This window comes from Erpetoichthys calabaricus, chromosome 1, assembly GCF_900747795.2.
Source record: "Erpetoichthys calabaricus chromosome 1, fErpCal1.3, whole genome shotgun sequence".
Taxonomy (NCBI): Eukaryota; Metazoa; Chordata; class Cladistia; order Polypteriformes; family Polypteridae; genus Erpetoichthys; species Erpetoichthys calabaricus.
Genome location: NC_041394.2, coordinates 282,899,261 through 282,921,191, shown reverse-complemented (window position 1 = coordinate 282,921,191; position 21,931 = coordinate 282,899,261). Strand labels below are relative to the sequence as shown.

Here is a 21,931-nt window from a genome sequence, read left to right as displayed (position 1 = left end):
AGAAAGATATGGAAGAAGATGATCCACTGTGGCAAACTCTAATGGGAGCAGCTGAAAGAAGAAGAAGAAGTTTGTATTGTCATTTATAAAATGTTTTTGTTAACAGTTGTATTAATATCTGATTTTCTCTTTAGGCCTAAACGGACCATTTTGCTCCTTTTTCGTTTCAGTCTTTAACATGAAATCTTTAATTTCACTCCGGACTTGTCAAAGAAGTGCATTCAATTTTGAATACTAATAAACACTATGCCGTATATGGACAAACATCCCACTCAATTACCAAGGAAAGACAGTCAGCGACTGTGGTGATGCAACTTATTGAACCTTTGACAGGCAATTGGAAAAATGTCAATGCTTACATAATTTTCACATCACTTTCCATTGCAAATGAGCTGGTTGCCAAAAAGACCAGCCTGCTCTGCACAGTACTATAAACAAAATGAGGCAGGAATTTCTGCAAAATTGTCAAGGGGGCAGCCATCAATAAAATCCTGGGGCTATGCATGTGCAACATAACAAAAGAGATCTAAGTGCCACCATTTTGTGTGCAGAATCTGCTCACAACAGACTTCAAAGATCTGCACAGACTACTGATGTGGACAGTTTTATAAGCAGACAATCATGCTGCTTACCATTTTTCATACCTATTCTGTGAAATATGTACAGTATGTATGGGTGTAATTTTTAAAGCCTATTTATATTGAACCTCTCTGGGAATCGGCACCTTATCGTGGTGAAGAGTGTCCCTGTGACACTGGGAACTACGTTGTCTGAAGCAGAAGCTATAGGTAGGGCCTCCCAAGACAAATTGTTCCCAGGTCAGGGGTCAGACAAAGAGCGAATCAAAGCCCCTAATAATGAAAATCCATAAATTTATAAAGATTATCCTGCCCAGTATGGAGCCAGGCCTGCGAGAAGTGCCCACAGGCAAGTGCCTGGTGGCCGGGCCTACCATGGGGCCCAGTCAGGCACAGCCTGAAAATGCAGCATGGGACTGTCCTCCTATCGACCCACCACCTACATGATGAATAATGGCCAGGTGCAATGTGACCAGGACAGCGGTCGGAGGCATAGACCTTGGTGGACTAGAACCCAGACAAATAAACTGACTCTTGGAATGTGGAATGTCACCTTTCTTGGGAGAAAGAAGCAGGAGTTGGTGGGTGAGGTGGAAAGAAACCAACTAGATATATTTGGGCTCACATCCACTCATTCACTTTGTTCTGGAAAGGAGGCTGGACTCTCCTTTACTCTGAAGTTACTGAATCCCTGCCCGGTCGATGCCATGTTGGAGTTTGTCCTGGAGAAAAAAGAGGGCTGCCTCTGTATGGCTGAAGATCACGGAGGGAAAGACTTTGACTGCCTTAGTTGCCTATACGCCAAATGTCAGTTCAGAGTACATACCAGGCCTTCTTTGAGTCACTGGAGGTGATCCTGCAAAGGGTCCTAGCTAGGGATTCCATAGTTGTTCTGGGAGACTTCATTTCCCACATGGGTAATGATGGAGACAACTGAAGAGGTGTGATTGGGAGGAATGGCCTCCCTGATCTAAACCCGAGCAGTATTTTGTTATTGGATTTGTTTGCTAAGTAAAGTTTGTCCATAATGAACACCATGTTCGAACATAAGGTGGCTCAGTGTACCTGGTACCAGAGCTCCTTAGGCCAAAGATCTATGATCGATTTCATAATCGTATCATCAGATTTGTGGCCATATGATCTGGACACTTGGGTGAAGAGAGGGGAAGAGCTATCAATTGATCATCACCTGGTGGTGAGTTGGGTCAGATGATGGGGGAGGCACCTGGACAGACCTGGAAAGCCCAAGCAAGTAGTGAGGGTGGCATGGATACGTTTGGGAGAGGCGCCTGTCCAGAAGACTTTCAACTCCAACCTCTGAAAGAGCTTTTCCTGCATCATGGGGGAGGCTAAGGACTTACAGTCCGAATGGGCCTTCTTCAAAGCCTCCATTGTGGAATTGGCTGGAAAGAGCTGCGACCTGAAGGCCATAAGTGCTTCTCGAGGTAGCAACCCAAGGACTCAATGGTGGACACCAGAGGTGAGGGATGCCATTAAGCTGAAAAAAGGAGGCCTTCTGTGTATGGTTAACATGGGAGACTCCCAAAGCAGCAGAGAGGTACTTCCCTGGTGGTCAGGGAAGCAAAAACCCTAGTGTGGGAGGAGACCATGAAAAGTGAGTATAAAATCGGGCCTCAAAGAGGTTCTGGCAAACCATTGAGCAACTCAGAATGGGAAGGCAGTGATTCACGTGGGCTTTTCTCAGCAAGGGTGGAGAAGTACTGACCTGGACTGAGGATGTTGTCCGGCAGCGAAAGGAACACTTTGAGGAGCTCCTGAACCCAATGGACACACTCACTATGTACAATGCAGAGCAAGAAGCTGATGGGGAATCAATGTCCATTTCCTTTCAGGAGTTAAGCAACTCTGCAGTGGCAAGGCCCCAGGGTTGGATGAGATCCGCCCAGAAATGATGAAGACTCTGGCCATTGTTGAACTGGCTGACACACCTTTTCAATAATTATGATTATTTATTCAAAATGTGGCATTTTTGTGAAGGACGTTGTAGTAATTCTCACTATAAAACGAGAAACATACAACACTGATTAATTCACAAAGTGTACTTTGATTTGAGCTGTGTATGTTAGGTAGGTGTACATCCCAAATGAAAATGGACAAAGCTGAATTAAAATTTTGCCAAGAAATGTTATAATAAAAAAACATTATTTCAGTATATAAACAGAACTTGTAAACAGGGCAGCACAGTTGCTTTTTTGCCTTCCTCAATAGTAAAGTACAATTTCTTCACTTAGAAAACTAGCCCCTTAGGCAAGAAATAACAGCATGTGTTTCATGAGTATTAAAACTGACAATTTTGACAAATAAATTACGAAATAGTCCAGGCAATGTTTTTTTTTTTTTTTTTTTTTTTGCTTTCAATTACAAGGCTGCGGCAGGTGTAATGCATTAACCAAGACTGGGTGCCTATAGTGGAACAAATACAGAGTTGGGAGAAATCCTATCTGGAGAATGTATAAACTGCATGTAGATAAAGCCTTTGCTGGAGGATGATCCCAGGACACTGGAACAAGGAGACCTCTGTACTAACACTGTGCCACAATGAAATAACACACTGAAATTCTCATTTAAAAGATGTACAGCATGTTAATGTCATTATAAATAAATAATGCTATTTTTGATTTTTTAATAAGATGAATACAACACTGATGATTAAATAAAAAAGTTCAAGAACACTATGTTCGACAGTTCCACATGTGCCAGGTGAAAGATAATGCTTTCTTTTTGCCTTAAGGAATATATAATTAGTAGAGACAGTAAACAGAAGTCCCATGTCAGAAATAATTATTTGCTTCATGTCACAGGAAAGTTTGGCAGTGATAAACATACAGTAAGAACATAAACTCTTTCACTAGTTAAAAACTGGAAAGACAAAAAAATTAAAAAGAGAAATAAAGAAGCCAGTAAGCAAAGCAACACAAAGGCATCAGTGTGCAGAATACGAAAGAAATTTGTCACACACTCCTTAATTAGAATTGGAAACTATATTGTGTAGAATACATGCAGACAGATTCATCTTTAATTTATACACAGTGCCATAAATGTGAGGGTTCTCGCAGATGATTGAGTAGTTCACAATTTAAATACATTTTAGAAATGAGGGACACCTTCAAGACTGCAAAGAAAACTTAAGAAATCATCAGGACAACCAACTCTTAAAGTTGACATATTGTATATCTTTTCAACATATCTGGATATTTATAAAGGTACATTCTTTTTCCACAAAATATTACTTTTAGATGGGCCATGGAAATTGATACTTTCTGTCCTAATCTGCTGTTAGCAAAATCAATCGGCATAGAAATCAAATAACAGTTGTGAGTCATCATTTAATATGAATCCAAGGATGGACATCCTTTATTACACCAGGCTGGTGGAGCCCCAGCATTTGATTAACAGAGTTCTCCATAGCAAGACTGATTAATCTAACAGAACAGCTTCTTTTATCAGTTAGGTTAATTCAAATAGCATATTCAAAAGCATTTTAATATACACCAATCAGCACACAGATAAGTGGGTATATTCTAATGTCATCCCTATGTTATACTTCATCTAAAAGTCTAAAAACAGTTTAAACAGTTTTTGGTAACTATCCGGTTCATAGAATAAGCCTTCTTACATCTAAATTATCATAGAACAAAATAAAAAGTTAAAACGTCATACAAATGAAGTCAAGATGATCTAGTTTAACAGGCAGGCACAGTTTGAACATTTCAGCACTTTTACAAGTCATACAAGTTTTTCCCTTATATCTCCATTATAGAAAACGCTCTTACTTATCACAGCCTGGAGCAAACTTTCATATGCCATAGCCTGCATTATTAGAATATATTTTCAAATTGTATTTGTTTGTCTGTTTAACAATATTTTTCTATTATGCTCTATATGCCATGTCCCCAGGATTGAGAGCTACATGGTTTCTTCTAGTTTTCTTTTGCTTTGTAAACTCTATTTCATGTTATAACCTTACAGTAACCCAGAATTTATGTAGATTGCTCAAACATTTAGCTTGCACGTGGCATCTCTTTTTTCAAAAGGTATTCTGCTTAGTAAACAGGAGTTGAGTGAGTGAAATTCTACACACTGAAAAGCCATATACTGTATATAAATAGCAGTGTGTCCCATGAAGAAGCTCTAGTCAAAGTTGACGTTACTATTTTTTCCTGCAAAACAAAACTGAACTAAAGCCAGAATATCGTACGGTGACATTTATTTAGGAAAGACTATGCGTAGGTTCTTTGGTCTTAAAATTCATCCTTAAGTACGGTAGTAATAACACAATACATTGTCTGCAGTGATAAACATTAAATTTTAACTTTAAGCACTGCCAACCTTCCTCTGGTTTGTGCTCTCATTCATCACACAAGGGCATTTCACTGCCATAAGCACATGCTAGATGCAGCTTTCTAACCCACATTATCATTCTATGTGACATAAAGATAAAATAAGCACCCAAAATCGGAAGGAAACCCACCCATTGTACATTAATTATCATTTTAAGGGGAAAAATAAAAAATCAAAGAGAAACACCATTACACGACTGTATACACAACACAACACTTTTATTGTATTTATTTTTGTGGTTCCTGCTGTAGCTAACTGTGCTTTACCTAAGATTTATCAGAATAGCAGAAGTGAAAGGAAGGAAAATTAAATTATGAGGGAAGTATGGTACAAGTACATTTTAAAAGCACTCTCTCCCAAAATCCAAAGTAAGCCAATGCTTACCAGTAGAAGTTAAAATGACAGAAGATGACAGGAACTTTTCCATTTCCACAATGTAGTACGGTGTTGTACCATGTTAGCCATTATGGATGAAATGAGGTCAAGCAAAATGACACCTTTTGTTATTAATATGCAAGCTTTTGAAGGCAACTCAGGCCCCTTCTTCAGGCTCCCTTCTGCTTCATCTTTCCTGAAGAAGTGGCCTGAGTTGCCTCGAAAGCTTGCCTATTGTAATCTTTTTAGTTAGCCAGTAAAAGGTGTCATTTTACTTGACTTCTCAATTGCAAAACAGGTAAATATAATATTGGTAAAACGGTCAAATTTTTTCCTCCTAAACACGTCCATTCATAGTATATTTTGGGACAGCTTTCTCTATCCAATTGCTGTGTTCTTTGACCCACAGTTGTACAAAGAACATGTTTTTAAGTACTTTCCAGCCACCCTCAATATATTATTCTGCTTCTGACCCTGTTCCTGTTCACTCTTTAACCTGAGATCCATGACTTGCTCTTTAATGCTAGAACTGTTAAGCCTCCATCGAGGTAAGCAAAAGCTGGTTTTCATTAAAGACAAAGAGAGAACTGAAAATAATTATCATATATCAGATTTTCCTTCTGTTATTATAATGGCTTTAAAATTACATTTTCAGTGTCAGCAATGCTCTATGTAGCTACCTTAACTAACATGCAGTTACAGTCTTGGCTGCTGACTTCCCATCATTACTTAAATTAATGTGGCCTGCAGAAAACATTATTCACGGTTACCTACATTTTTGCTGCAACTGAAAAGGGGAAGAAATGAGATACTGACTGTAATAAAGATTATGTTACACCTTGACTGTCTGCTCGCCCCACAGCACTCAACTTAGCATGCTGTATAGTGAGCTATTTTTAAGCTGCTTGTTTTCATTTACTCATGAAACTAACTATAGCTCATGTCTCTTGTGTTTTTCTTTCAAAATGTGTTCAGTATGGTTTATTAAATTAGTAGTGATCACCACACAAGCCTAAGTTCACAAGTTTGTTTTTTTTTATAAGTTGATATGAATAAAAGGGGGCACGGTGCTGCAGTGGGTAGCACTGCTGCCTCGCAGTTAGGAGACCTGGGTTCGCTTCCCGGGTCCTCCCTGCGTGGAGTTTGCATGTTCTCCCCGTGTCTGCGTGGGTTTCCTCAGGATGCTCCCACTGTCCAAAGACATGCTGGTTAGGTGCATTGGCGATTCTAAATTGTCCCTAGTGTGTGTGTGTGTGTGTGAGTGTGTGTGCGTGCGCACCCTGCGGTGGGCTGGCACCCTGCCCGGGGTTTGTTTCCTGCCTTGCGCCCTGTGTTGGCTGGGATTGGCTCCAACAGACCCCCATGACCCTGTAGTTAGGATATAGCGGGTTGGATAATGGATGGATGGATGGATATGAATAAAGACACCCAATATAAGAAATATATAATGTTATTTTTAATATAAATATGGAAATGGTCATTTTTGGCTAATTTGACAGTGTTAATTCCCACATTCTCAGGAGGAGTGGATTAGCATTGATCATGGCAGCCACGGTTGTTTGGTCACTACTTATGTGTCTGTTGTTTATGTCTGTTAACTTTGCCTTTTGTACCAAAAGGAGGATTACTTAGACACAAGATCGGTTCCTATCTATTGGGATTACACTTGATTTTTCCTCAACCGATCAATGATATTTACATACAGATTTACCACTTATGAATCCTCTGACTGCAAACTCAGACTCTCAGCCAGGTAACTCACACCTGAAGTGGAAAAGGGGAAAGCACACAGGGTCTCTCGTGAAGTTCAGGAGATGCGCTTTTCAACCACCCCTTCCGGTCTAGTTTTATCCAATGTCAGATCACTGAGGAACAAAATAGACAAAAGAATCTTCTTCTCACCACAAGTAAGGATTATTTAATTCATCGGTTCCTGACTCAACATTAGAAATAAGGGGGTTTCTGCTTTACAGAGCAGCTAGAGATGCTAATCATTGCAACAAGTCAAAAGGAGGTGGAGTCTGCTTCTATAGTACATTAATAAAAATTGGTGTACTGATGTTCCATATTATTGATGCACTGCTCCTACAATGGGCGGCACGGTGGCGCAGTGGTAGCGCTGCTGCCTCGCAGTTAGGAGACCCGGGTTCGCTTCCCGGGTCCTCCCTGCGTGGAGTTTGCATGTTCTCCCCATGTCTGCGTGGGTTTGCTCCGGTTTCCTCCTACAGTCCAAAGACATGCAGGTTAGGTGGATTGGTGATTCTAAATTGGCCATAGTGTGTGCTTGTTGTGTTTGTGTGTGTCCTGCGGTGGGTTGGCACCCTGCCCGGGATTGGTTCCTGCCTTGTGCCCTGTGTTGGCTGGCATTGGCTCCAGCAGACCCCCGTGACCCTGTGTTCGGATTCAGTGGGTTGGAAAATGGATGGATGGATGGATGGATGGAAAATGGATGGATGGATGGATGGATGCTCCTACAATCTGGAACCATTTGCTATTAACTGCATGTCATTCTATTCACCTCAAGAATTTTCTTCAATAATTCTTGTTGGCGTTTATACCCCCCCCCCGATGTGAATGTGAATGAAGCACAGCAGCAGTTGGCAGATTACATCACTAGTTTGGAGATCAGTCATGCAAACTCCCCAATTATAATGATGGGTGACTTTAATAATGAAAACCTAACCATCAAGCTTCCCAGATACAAACAACTTGCTAAATGCCCCACCAGGGACAGAAAGACTTTGGATCACTGCTACTGTGCTATAAAAGATGCATACTGGGTGTTACATCACTCGCTGCTGGGTAATTCTGACCATGTTATGCTACAGTTGACACCCACTTATAAACAAAGGCTAATCACTTGAATCATTACAAGATTGTCTGAACTGTACAGAATGGGGTGTTTTTAAAAATATTTGTGAAAATATTCATGAGCTGACAGATACTGTTACATCTTATATCAGCTTCTGTGAAAAAGTTTGAATTCCCACCAAATCCATTGTGATTTATAACAATGGAAAGCCTGGGTTCACCAAAGAACTAAGAAATCTCCATCAGGTAAAAGAAAAAGCCCATAAAACTGGTGATAAGGACACTTACAGACAGGCCAGGAATAAGCTACACAATGCAATCAGATATGCTAAATGGAAACATAAAAATAAACTGGAGCTTTAATTTTCAGCAAACAATAAGTCCTCTATATGGTGAAGACTTTAGTTGTTCATCTCCCAATGGTTATTGGACTTCTGTGCTCGTCACGGATTGTCCATAACGAACACCATGTTCAAGCATAGGGGTGTTCATATGTGCACTTGGCACCAGGACACCCTAGGCCTCAGTTCGATGATCGACTTTGTGGTCGTGTCGTCGGACCTGCGGCCACATGTCTTGGACACTCAGGTGAAAAGAGGGGCAGAGCTGTCATCTGATCACCGCCTGGTGGTGAGTAGGCTTCGATGGTGGGGGAGGATGCCAGTCAGGCCTGGTAGGCCCAAATGTGTTGTGAAGGTCTGCTGGGAATGTCTGGCAGAGCCCCCTGTCAGAAGTAGCTTCAACTCCCACCTCCAGCAGAACTTCGACCACATCCCGAGGGAGGTGGGGGACATTGAGTCCGAATGGGCCATGTTCCGTGTCTCTATTGTTGAGGCGGCTGACTGGAGCTGTGGCCGTAAGGTAGTCGGTGCCTGTTGTGGCGGCAATCCCCGAACCCGTTGGTGGACACCGGCGGTGAAGGATGCCGTCAAGCTGAAGAAGGAGTCCTACAGGACCTTTTTGTCCTGTGGGACTCTGGAGGCAGCTGATAGGTACCGGCAGGCCAAGCGGAATGCGGCTTTGGTGGTTGCTGAGGCAAAAACTCGGGCATGGGAGGAGTTTGGGGAGGCCATGGAAGATGACTTTCAGACGGCTTCAAGGAGATTCTGGTCCACCATCCAGCATCTCAGGAGGGGGAAGCAGTGCAGTGTCAAAACTGTATGTGGTGGGGATGGTGCACTGCTTATCTCGACACGGGACGTTGTGGGTTGGTGGGGGGAGTACTTCAAAGACCTCCTCAATCCCACTAACATGCCTTCCAATGAGGAAGCAGAGCCTGGGGACTCGGAGGTGGGCTCCCCCATCTCTGGGACTGAGGTCACCGAGGTGGTCAAAAAACTCCTTGGTGGCAGGGCCCCGGGGGTGGATGTGATACACCCGGAGTTCCTCAAGGCTCTGGATGATGTTGTAGGACTGTCTTGGTTGACATGCCTCTGCAACATTGCATGGACATTTGGGACAGTGCCTCTGGATTGGCAGACCGGGGTGGTGGTCCCCCCTCTTTAAGAAGGGGAACCGGAGGGTGTGTTCCAACTACAGAGGGATCACACTGCTCAGCCTCCCTGGAAAAGTCTATTCTGGGGTCCTGGAAAGGAGGGTCTGTCGGATAGTCGAACCTCGGATTCAGGAGGAACAGTGTGGTTTTCGTCCTGGTCGCGGAACAGTGAACCATCTCTACACCCTTAGCAGGGTCCCGGAGGGTGCATGGGAATTTGCCCAACAGTCTACATGTGTTTTGTGGACTTGGAAAAGGTGTTCAACCTGATAAACATAAGAAGTTTTATGGCAGATTTGAACAAGGTGTCCAGTACCTACACTCCCTTGGCTCCTCCAGTTCTGAAGTGGTTTATACATCAGCCACTTCTTTCCATAAGCCTCACCCCTTTCCTTCATCTTCTATCAAAGAATGGATGCTGTTTGCTACTCAGAACTGCAGGAAGTCAGCCAGCCAAGATTCTGTCTCACCTGTAACGATCAAACACTGTGCTAGGAAGCTTGCTCCACTCTTCACAGACATCTTTAACCAGTCTCGTTCACAGTGTACCAGATTGCATATAATCTTTAATCTTAAAATTGTACCTGATCTCAAAAGTGATAAAATAAGCTGCCTCAATGATTGTAGACCTATCACTCTTACATCAGTTCTAAAGAAAATATTTGAATGGTTTGTTCTAACCCATTTGAAGTCTGTAACTGCTACTGATCTTGACCCTCTTCTTTTGCCAGAATACAGTTTGTACACTTCAGTTCAGCTGTTAACACTGTTGTCTCTGAACTGTTGTTAACTAAACCTCTATAGACCGAACTGAATCCTTCCATCTTTAAATGGATTTACAGTTCTCTGACAAACCAGAAACAATACATTTGGGCTCCCATCTCTCAGACTGTCACCCTATTAGACAAGGTGTCCCTTAAATCTGTGCATGTCCCCCCTACTTTATTCATTGTATACCAATGACTGATCCTGCATTTAAAATCATTAAGGTCGCTGATGACACCACCATTATCAGTCTAATTACTAATGACAAGGATACACCTTAATGAAAATGAAACATTGGAAATAGAAGTTACAACCTCTCCCACTAGAAATGAACGATTTTGCAGTCCATATGGTGGAATCCTTCAAATTTCTGGGCACAACTGTTACAAACACTCTCACCTGGGACATTAACACCACTTCCGTCATTAAAAGGCTCAATAGTGGTCATACTTCTTAATCCAGCTAAACAAATTAAATATTTCCCAGCCAATCCTAGTTCACTTTTACAAAGCCATAATTGAAAGTGTAATCACATTCTCCATTAGTCTGGTTCAGCAACGGCACACTGCAAAAATAATTTACAGCATGTTGTGAGGTCTGCTGAGAAAATAATTGGTTGTGCTCTTCCGTCTGTTGCAGAGCTGTGTACATCTCATGTCAATAACCATATCAAAAGGATCACCACAGACTCATCTCACTCAGCTCATTGCTTATTCCAAGAACTCCCCTCTAGTACACGCTTTAGTTCAATTAAAAATAAACCAGACACCTCAATAGTTAATTTTCCAGAGCCAGTAACTTAGCCTGTTATTTGTATATTCATGCATTCTGTCATATACTGTATGAAGGTGTGTGTGTGTGTTTACAGTGTATGTACATATATGTGTGTGCATACGCACTACACATTCACACTTTCACTTCAACATCATCATTTACACATCTCATTTATAATTATACTATTCTGCAAGTTTCTGTTAAATTTTTCTTTTTAACTTATGTTATTTGCATGTGATTTTGTGCTTTGTTATAAGCAGCTACAAATCTGCCAAGTCAAATTCCTGTAAGTACTGGTGAATTAAAAGTGATCCTGATTCTGGTTTTGATGATTCTAAATTGGCCCAGTATGCATGAGTCTGCACGTGTCTGTGAATATGCCCAGCAATATATTGACATCCTGTCCAGGCTGGTTCGCTGTCTAAGGTCTGATTTTGCTGGAGTACGTTCTGCCCCATATCACCTTGTATTGGAATTAAAAGGTTGAAGAAAATTAGTGGGTGAATAAATAAACGAATTATGAATATTTCCTACTGATAACTATAAGATAAGTGTAAAGGAAGTATAGTGACTTGTTATTTAGATAATTACTCATACTGCATTTTTCACCATGTCCTATAAACAACTGTTTTAGTACAACCTATGTGAAAAGCAATCACTGCTAGATAAGAACATCATGACTTGACAAACAATAGGAGTCCATTCAGCCTATGAAGACTGTTTGGTTAGCTAATAGCCAAGTTGTCCCAGTATCTCATCCAGGTTGCTTAGGTTTCTGCTTTAAAAAGTGTAGTTAATGAATTCCAGATATCCAAGAACATTTATGTGAAGAGGTCCTTCCTGGCTTCAATCTTAAAATAAATTAATTTCCACCAAAGTCTTCAAGTATTCAATTCACTATTTAATTGTTAGATCAATCTTATAATACCTTTAACAATTCTGAAGATGTGGATTATGTACCTACAATGTTGTCTTTGTTCAAGACTAAAGAGGTTTAATTGTCTAAATATGTCCTAAAGTGAATGTCCTTTAGTTCTGGGATGCACTTGGTGGCTATGCTCAAAGCTTCTACAGCTACCATGTCTTTTTGCAGAGTGATAACTAAAGCTGCAGACATGAAGTCTCACTTGCACATTATACACTCTGAGCATAATGTTTTCTGATTTAAACTTAATTTTCCAGTCTTCAGGAATCATCACCTTCACACACAATGGTGTTCCACAGGTTTGTCAAACATTTAGCTCCAGAACTCCATGTTGTATTCAACATTTGACAGCAATCCAGTTAAGCCTGCTGCATTACATATTTTATCTTAAACTTTTTCAGTTGCATTTACAACTCTTCTTTTGTAAATGTACAGCTTGGTCCTTCTGTTTCCTCTCCAGATTATTATCATTATCTCATTTGTTATCATCAACTTCTCCACGTACTATTAAATTTTACTATTAATAAAAATGTTCTCTTTAACATTCTCCATGCAATTCAAACCTTCTACAACGGGTCAGGTCAGGTCAGCTTGGGGAGCATACACTGGTACAACACATTTCCACATCCACCACACAACGAAACAGCTCGGGATCCTGGTTGGCAATCCCCCCAGGCAGGCACGCAGTCCAGTCACACTCTCTGGAAATGACTCTCTATCTGCCACAGCCAGGTGTTATGTGGTGTAAAAGGCGCTATATGTGCCCGACCCGACACAGACTGACACGGAGACTCATGTAAAATCAACAAAAGATTTATTTTTTCTTCAGCTGAGGTCCACGTCTTCCCTGTGTCCCTCAGCCCTAACACAGTCCCAAGCACACCAAAATGAACCAAAATAAAGCACACCACACTCTTCTTCTTCCTTCACCACTCCTCCCTGGCAACCAAGTCCTCCTCCTCCCGACTCAGGCTCCCAAGTGGTGACCACTGGCTCCTTTTATTAGGCACCCAGAAGTGCTCCAGGTGCTTGATTGCCAAGTCCCGGCTGCACAACTGGGTGTGGTGAAAACATTGCCCACAAAGGCCCAGCAGCTCCCGCTGCAGCCCCCCCTGGCAGCACTTGCGGAACCCAACAGGGCTGTACCAAACTCCAACTCCCATGAAACCCTGCAGGAGTCCGAGGGACCGCTGCAGCCCAGGGAGGCTGCCATCTAGCATCCAGGGGGAGGTATTGAGTCTCCCATGCTTGCTACCCCAGAACATATGATAAATGGGCATCCTGGCTGGGCAGGGGCCCTGGCCGTCACCCACAGTGGGCAACTCCTTGGCCTGGCCCAGCCACTCGGGTCCTCAACAATAAGGATCCTGCGAGCTGGAATTATGCCACACTGCCGGAGTGCCATTACTGATGCTCTCTCACAGTGCAGGTAATGCGCCTCATTCAGGACTCCATGAGCAACCGCTCATTCGACACAAAGTCAAACCAGCTGTACCCAAGGATTCTCCAAAGGGAAACAGTACCAAAGGAGTCCAGTCTTCATTTCAAGTCACTGGATAGCGTCCATGGATCGCAACCATATAGCAAGACAGAAGGACTCTAAAAACTTGGACCTTCATCTATTTGCATAGATATTGGGAGCACCACACACCCTTTTTCAGTGGCCTCATAACCCCCCACCCTCATGCTCTCAATCTGTCTTGTAGCGGGGCTACATAGTTAGTGTTATAAAATGTCAGTACTGAGTGCGTCTCGTTTCCATTGTCCCGTTTGCTGTTTATGTGTGTATCAGCAGATGATGGAAGAAGACCACAGCCTCAAACCTGTAAAACACCTGTTCTTTATTAATCAATTACAGCCATCACAGGACTATTTAAGTAATCAGAGGAGAGAGGAAGAAAGAGAAGAGAGGAGAAAGGAGACCATTTGTTTTCAACCACGTATCAACTTACTTGCTGTTTTTTCACATCGCGCCTTTGCACCAGTTTGGTTTTCATTTTGCCGGACTGTCTTTCATCCTTCATCTGCTGAGACCCTGGGGTCGATTCGTCATCCACCATACGCCGAGGAATCATGGTGAGGTTGCTCCATTTGCCGGGAAAATCAAACAACGCATTTTTCTCTAGTTCAGTCATCTGTATTCAGGACAGTTTTTATAACCGGACTCAAGTTCACGATCATTCAGTATATCATTCATTTCTTGTTATTCGTGTTGTTTGTTATGTGTTACAGGGGCAAGGGAGGGTTTTGTTGTATTTATTTATGGTGGTGTCTCATTGTTGATGTGGTGGAGGGATATTTAAATTTATATGTTTCTTTCTATTTGTGCATTTGTCTTGTTGTTTCATTGAATACATTTAATCAGTATAATTTTACATATCTGCTTTTGTGAGTTTATATTTATACCGTCGATTGTGGGGAAAAGTGTACTTTGTTAGAGGTACGGCTTGATAGTTAGATTCATTCTCAGTAAATAATCCAGGCCACAGGTCTTGGAGGTGTAGCTGCCGGCTGGGTAAGGGGTCGGCCATTACAGTCTACTGTCACTGCCAAGGTAAGTAAACCTCTCAACAAAGTCAACACTTTCTCCGCAGACAGACACACTGTTGATGGTTGTGCCTAAGAGGTCATTAAAGGCCTGGATCTTGTTTTTTTATCCAGGACATTCACAAGCCCAAACACTCAGAATCCCCGTTCAGTCTCTCGAGAGCCCTGATCAGAGCCACCATTAACTCCGTGAAGATCACAGCATCGTCTGCAAAGTCAAGATCAGTTAAACTTTCTTCACCAACAAATGCCCCACAGCCGCTGGACCCCACGACTTTGCCCAACACCCAGTTCCTGCAAGCACTGAACAGAGTAGGAGCAAGAACACATCCCTGATGAACCCCAGAATCAAGTGGGACAAATGCAGAGGTTCTGCCTCCACTCTGCATAGCACTCACAGTACCAGTGTACAGTCCAGCCATGATATCCAGAAACCTTGAGGGGATCCTGCGTAGTCTCAGGATGTCCCACAGGGTAGCTCAATCAACTGAGTCGAACGTTTTACAAAATCAACAAAGGCTGCAAAGAAACTCTGCCAATATTCATGTTTGGGCTCCATAAGAACCCTCAATACCAGGATACGGTCAATGGTGGATGTCTTAGGTATAAAACCAGACTGTTCCGGCCACTGGTAGGTGAGCACGTGATCACAGATCCTACTGAGAATGACCCTAGCAAGGACCTTACCCGGCACCAAGAGCAGTGTTATCCCCCTGTAGTTGCCACAATCCAGGCGATCACCTTTCCCTTTCCAGATAGGGATAACAAGTCCCATTTTCCAGTCAGTTGGGATGACGCCAATCTCCAAAATGGAAGCAAAGATTGCTTACAATGCCAGGAGAACAGCCTTACCACCACAGATTCCTGCAACTGCCCCTACCCTCTACTGGTTCACCACCTGTGCAATCCCAGTGAGATTGGGTGGTTCACAGCTAATTGGAAGATCAGCCTCAAGAACCTTGGACCCAGAGATATCCAATATCCTAGCTGGAGGATCACCTTTAAGCAGGTGCTCAAAGTAGCCAGCCCAGCGAGTCACAACTGCAGTGTCATCCATAAGGACCTTTCCATCAGCTGCCCTGACTGTGACTATCTGAGGAACAGATTCGGATGTGTGTAATGCTTCGATTCCTCTGTAAGCAGGATGTAGGTCACTAGACCAAAGATGGTGTGTCACTTGCTCACAGATTCCTCAAACAAATGTCTCCTTATCTGCCCTCAGAGCCCTCACAGCCATCCTTCTCATTTCCCGATACCGACTGGAGTTGCCATCAAGTCGTGTGCTGCGACTCCTCTCAATGATATCCAGAGTGTCCCGCAAGATGAAACACCTCCTTCTGGGAACACTGGGAACACCAACATAGCCCTTAGCAACCTTCAGGGTCTTGTCACAGAAGGTCTCTCACATCACATTAGGATCAGCAGTCGCACCCAAATCCATACAGTCCTCACACAAACTGTGTGCAAACTCATCAGAAACAGCCTGATCTTGGATTTTGACCAAATCCGGGCTCAGTTTCCAAGTAGGTGGTAACCTACTGGACCTAAGCTGGATCTTCAGAGTAACAACAATAAGTCTGTGGTCAGAATTCACAAACTGGGCACTTTTGTAGACCATGCAGTTTTGTAAGTGTGATCGATCTCCTTCACCGCACCACCAGTACTGGAGTACCAAGTCCAACGATGCGGCTCAGGGTGCTGGAACCAGGAACTTTTGCAAAGTCAAGAAACATGGGGCCACTTTCACCACAGTCACCAGACCCATGGGGACCAAGAAAATCCTCATAGCCAGCCCTGTCAGTGGGGGTGGTTGCATTGAAGTCACCCATGACAAGAGGAGTGTCACCTCGTGGGAACCCATCAACCACCGAGTAAATAAAATGTCATCACTCACTGTGGTCGGACCATACATTGAAACAACAGACAAGGCACTCTGAGTCTCATAATACACTCTTTGAAAGGAGTCACAATGGACACCAACGAAAGAAGCCAATCTGCTACAGCAACACCTACTCCCCGAGTATAACACCCATTAGAGCGACAAGACCAATAAAAGGTGTACCCACCTACAGAGATCTGGCCAGCCCCAGGTCTGTGCACCTCAGAGTGCAACCACAGAAATGTTTAACGTCATACCCAGTTCTACATGTTTTTCTGCTTACAGTCTTCTTTACAGTGGTGAACAGTAAGGAGGTTGTGAGTTTGCTTCCCATGTCCTCTCTGTGTGGAGAGTGCTTCTTGTAGTGAGAAAAGTGCTATATAAATGTAAAGAAATATTATTATTATCATTATTGAACATGTTCCTCTTTCCTTCTTTATTCTGCAGCTCACCTGCAAACTTCTGTCTTTTGGCCTCTCATGCACTCACAATGACTATGCAGGATGCGTAGTACAATTGCTGAGAGAAACTTAAATTAATGCACAGATGGTCAGAAGTGGGTACATAAAAGATATAGCATATGAAGAGTGGCTTGCAGGTGATAAGTGTGGTCTTTTTTTGTAGAAAGTAAATGAGTTTGGTATGAAGTGGTGATGTAGTAAGCATAAGTTTAGATATTTGCAATGGGGATGTTATGGAAAATGTAGTGAAGTTCTTTTACATAGGTGACTTAAGTGCAGATGGAGGTTCAGGCACATCAGTAATAACGAGGGTAAGAGTGCATGGAAGCAATTTGGGGAGCTATCCTACATTCTAACTTCAAAAGAAGTCACTCTGGCATTGAACAGTAAAGTTTATAAAAGTAGTGGGGACACTTTGCTCTCAGGGAGTGAGATTTGGGGACAATAAGAACTGAGATGGAAATGATGAGACAGATGTGTGGAGTGTCACAGAGTGAAAAGAAGATTAGTGCCGAATTAAAAGAAAGGCTTGGAGGTGATACAGTAGGCAATATGGTAAGGAAAAACAGACTAAGGGGGTTTCAGCATGTGGAGGTTATCCAGGGAATGGTAATGTGAAGAAGGGAACAAAGATAGAAGTGAAAGGAATGAAGCTCAGATACAGTCCGAAGAATAAACTGTTGGAGGTGATGTCAGATGATACGAAAAGTACAGGACTCGCCTCAATGGATGACCGGATCCACATAAAGTAAGTGATGCTCTGTATTAAGTACTGGTCTATGAGGTTTGAGGTATTTGTTTTAGTGAGTGCTTTTGATGACAGACTACAAGGATACATTGAAAACGTTGACTAAATTAGTTCACCCATGGAAGTGACTTAACCAGCCAGCACTTTAACTCCAAAAATAAGCAACAAACTATAGTGAACCACTGACTGCGACTTGTAAGTAATTCTGAATTACAATGTGAGCTAAAATGATAAACAGAAATGAGAAAAATATTTTTTGTACCTATACATACTTCATCAAATCCCCCTTTATATTAAAGCTGGTCCTAAAATAAAAGTATGGTTGTTATATTATAAGAAAAGACTGAAACTTTCAAAAAAGGTACATATCCACAGGATAAATTTAAAAATTGTTTAAGTTGTGTTATTTCTGCATTTTTGCCTAACATTAGCTGCTTTCTTGGCAAAGCTAAAGACTTTGGAATCTTTTTCTGGACCAAAATAATGATATAATATTGCATCAATCACTTCATCAGTCTATCTTCTACAGCATGTTCCATAATTAAGTGGCTCGCAAAAAAACAAAATAAAGAAAACGGGTATATCAAACCTCCCAAAAACTGGTATAAATGTCTTAATAAATTCATCACTTGCATCTTCCACTTCTATCAGTTCATATCAAATCATTTTAGAGTGTGGTCATTTTCTTAATATTTAATAAAATCACAGGATGCTGCAAAAACCCTCAAGAGGTTTTGATTTTGAAAGCCCCAGAGGCCTAATATCACAACGTGAAGGCACCCCGCTTTCAGACCAGAAAGGAAAAGAAAAGAGATGGCATCTGCTTTGTCCATCTGGACATGAAAGGCAGGCATAAATTTGCACATGAAATGAAACGAATCCGTTTTCGTGGCTCATTATTTCCCTTTTCATTGTACACAGCGGCAGCAGAACTCTCCTACATGAACATGTGAAAGTTCTTACACCAAAGAGCCCCAATGAGACTCTAAAATACTCTGAGCTGAATACAAAAACGCACAATCACACGTTAAATATGTATTACTTTTTGCACAATTCATTCAGGCATTCGTGATCGGACTCGGTTTAGTCTACGAGCTATGAGAAAGGTGATAGCCTACCCGTGTTAAGTAATCTGACAGAAAATAACACTTAATTAAATAAACCGGTGGCCACCTAGACATTAAACAAAGACTAACGAACAACCAGAGGTTTCCCGTAACCGTTCTCGCTTGACTACACGTCACACATTTAACACATACGGATACAACACTGGATACATACACTGGAAGGAAACACAGAATAAAACCCTGAAAGTGCAAGGTGGTGGGCTCTTACATGGAGATGATGCATTGCCAATCATTCAGTAAGGGTCTCACCTTCATCTGATGTTCTGACTCTAACTATATACTGTATATTAGAGAGTATTAATTACCTATTGATGCAAATGAAGATTATTCCCTCTGAGAACACCAAAATGCTGCATAACAGCAAAATTACCACGGTTAAAGTAACTTAAAATGTGATGTGTGGGAAGACTGTTCTCACCTTATACACTTTAAGGTTTTGATATTTTTTTTCCTTTTACTTTTTCTACACCGATTTCTACGCCGTTTTTTCTGGTCGTCTCTTTTGCAATGCTTAAGATTCTCTCACACAGACTGGTGCTTACATGCATATCGCCCTTTCCGAAATACAGCAGCGTTCAACATAATGCGGTAAGGATTTAACAAAAAATACGTTATAAGTTCGAGACCTGATTGCAGTTGGTTGAAAACGTTCTTAAAACATAAGCCTAATCTTCCATAAAGTATCCATATTATTAACTTATCACATATGCATGTAATAACGGTATTATCAATGACACACCTCGGTGTGATCTACATAGCACAATAAAAGTGGTTAAAATTATAAAACAAAAATTCGAAACGAAACAATACCTGGTATGCCAAAACGGCTACAACAAACCATAAGTAACAAAATCACCTGTAAATGAAAGATTAAGAAAGAAAACTTGACGTGAACGTCCAGCAATTCCACGAGAAGCAGTGTGAAAAGTAAAGATTAGACGTAAATCGTGCACACCTATATATTTTTGTTTTGTTATAGTTTACTTTAATCCACTAAAGTTTCTGAATCGTGCACACTTGCATTCATTGTTTCAAAGTTAAACCACATCATTCTAAAATTAAATCTAATTAATATTAGTACTTCAGATTGAACAAAGTGACCTGTTATTCTATTGAATCTTACCATCAATCACACGTGTACACACATATATATATATATATTCTAGTTTTGTCCATTATTGTGGATAATCGCAAAGGATTCAGTACTAAGCATACTTGGCTGACGCCTTCATCCAAGGCGACTTAGACCATTTATGAGACAAGTGGCTACATTTGTTTTGGTTTTCAAAGTGGAGCACAGGCATGTCATGTGACTTGCTCATGGTCACACAGTGTCAGTAACAGGAATAGAACCCACAACCTCAGAGTTTGAAGTCCAAAGCCTTAACCACTTACGCCACGCTATCGGCGGATACATTTCCTTACATGCTCTATTGTCATCCTTACAGAATAACATTATTTTTGTCTATGTGTGGTCTGACAGAAAGAAGCAGAAGTTAAAAAAAAAACTGCCACTTAAAGAAAGTCAGTTACATATACCTGAACATCAAGGCTGCCGTAAGATTTTTCTTCCATACGTTTCCCTGTCGCAAGACTTCATTCACGATCTCCTTGTCGCTGGGAATCCTGTACAGTGTAAAAATGTAGAGCCAATATAGCACTGCTATGCCTAGAGCTGCCCCCATGGGCAACTTGTTTCTGGGGAATTTTGAAATCATTCTTAATATGCCGTTGGAATTTAAAGCAGATCCTTTCATTTCATCAACTGAATCTGTGCTGTGGAACCGCCAAAGGAAAGGACACTGATCATCACCGTTATAGGGACGAATACTTCATGTTTAATGTCTGTCGCAAAAAAGGAAGGTGGTCTGGATTTAGGATTAGTATTAGAACCTCGGCAGTACTTTATATATCCCAAAGAATCATGTATGCGATAGGATCCTGTTTTCAGCACTGTCGCTGATCCGTTCAGACACAGACTCCGCGCGTGTCGCCCGCATCCCCAGCGGTCTTTGCATCGCCTCTTCTATGCCAACCATCCGCAGTGCTCCTCACTTCTTAATAACCTTTACTCTGTGCACAATCTACCCATAATATGTGAAATGAAAGAATAATATCGCTGAGAGCTTTTAGAATTATTCTTATAAATGTTACCGCCTCTTTACATTGCAATGGCACAAAATGTAAAATGAGTGTGCACAGTGCATGCAAGCGCGTCCCGCTGAACAAAGCCGCGTTTCTTTTCGCACTGCGTTGTGGCATTGGAGCAAAGCGAGAGAGAGAGAGAGAGGGATGAGGGGGCGGGGCAAAAAAAGAGCCGAATACCTGCAGAGGACGGCGTCGTACACTAACGGAATGACGCACTCGTGAACGGAAACGACGTCACCTTACAGTTTAAACGAAGCGGTACGGAATCTTTAAAAGGTAATTGGTTAAATCAAGCAAGTATAACGTAAATGCATTCAATTTTCCCAGTTAAAGCTACCAAAGAAATATTTGTCTTGAATATTAAGAGATTTAGCTAAATTACATTTACAAGGATAAATATGCAAAATTCTCAGGTGCACTTCTTGAACTTTATTTAAAATTCAGGATTGAAAGGGCAACAACCAAGCTTCTTGCCAAAGAACAGCTGATAATTTAGAGAAACAACAATATTTTCCAAGAGAAGCTACCTTCTATTTACTATATAAAAGAACCCTAGTAAATGTGTTAGAGCATTTAGAGCTAAAGATATTAACACCATTAATGTGTAATATAGATTAATAAAATTACGTTTATGATAAAACACCTAACCGTATTTTTATTCAATGTAAAGATGTTTTTATTTGCTTTAATTTAATTTTGAAATCGCTAAGTTACTTAATAAATATAACGATTCTTATTAGTAAATTTCACATTCACAAATGCAAGTTTAGTCATAACATTTCATCTTTTGATTCCTTTTTTATCTGAAATTTAGACTTTTAGTAAATCTTAAGAAAAATGTTTATACTACTATTGTCTTTAACATCCTATTTAACCTCTTCTAATTGTCTATTATGGTGATTTTTGTTATTTGTTATTCATGTACTTTTAAGTATT

General features: G+C 41.5%; 1 protein-coding gene across 1 annotated transcript in view; it reads right to left on the bottom strand.

The window, feature by feature from the left end:
• st8sia1 (ST8 alpha-N-acetyl-neuraminide alpha-2,8-sialyltransferase 1) overlaps positions 1-21,087 on the bottom strand; it is a 112,461-nt gene extending 91,374 nt beyond the window's left edge. Inside the window, exon 1 of the mRNA XM_028815784.2 lies at positions 20,387-21,087. Within this exon, the coding sequence (XP_028671617.1) occupies positions 20,387-20,604 (218 nt within the window). The 5' untranslated portion in view covers positions 20,605-21,087. The remainder of the gene's footprint in view (positions 1-20,386) is intronic.
• Positions 21,088-21,931: the final 844 nt, after the last annotated feature.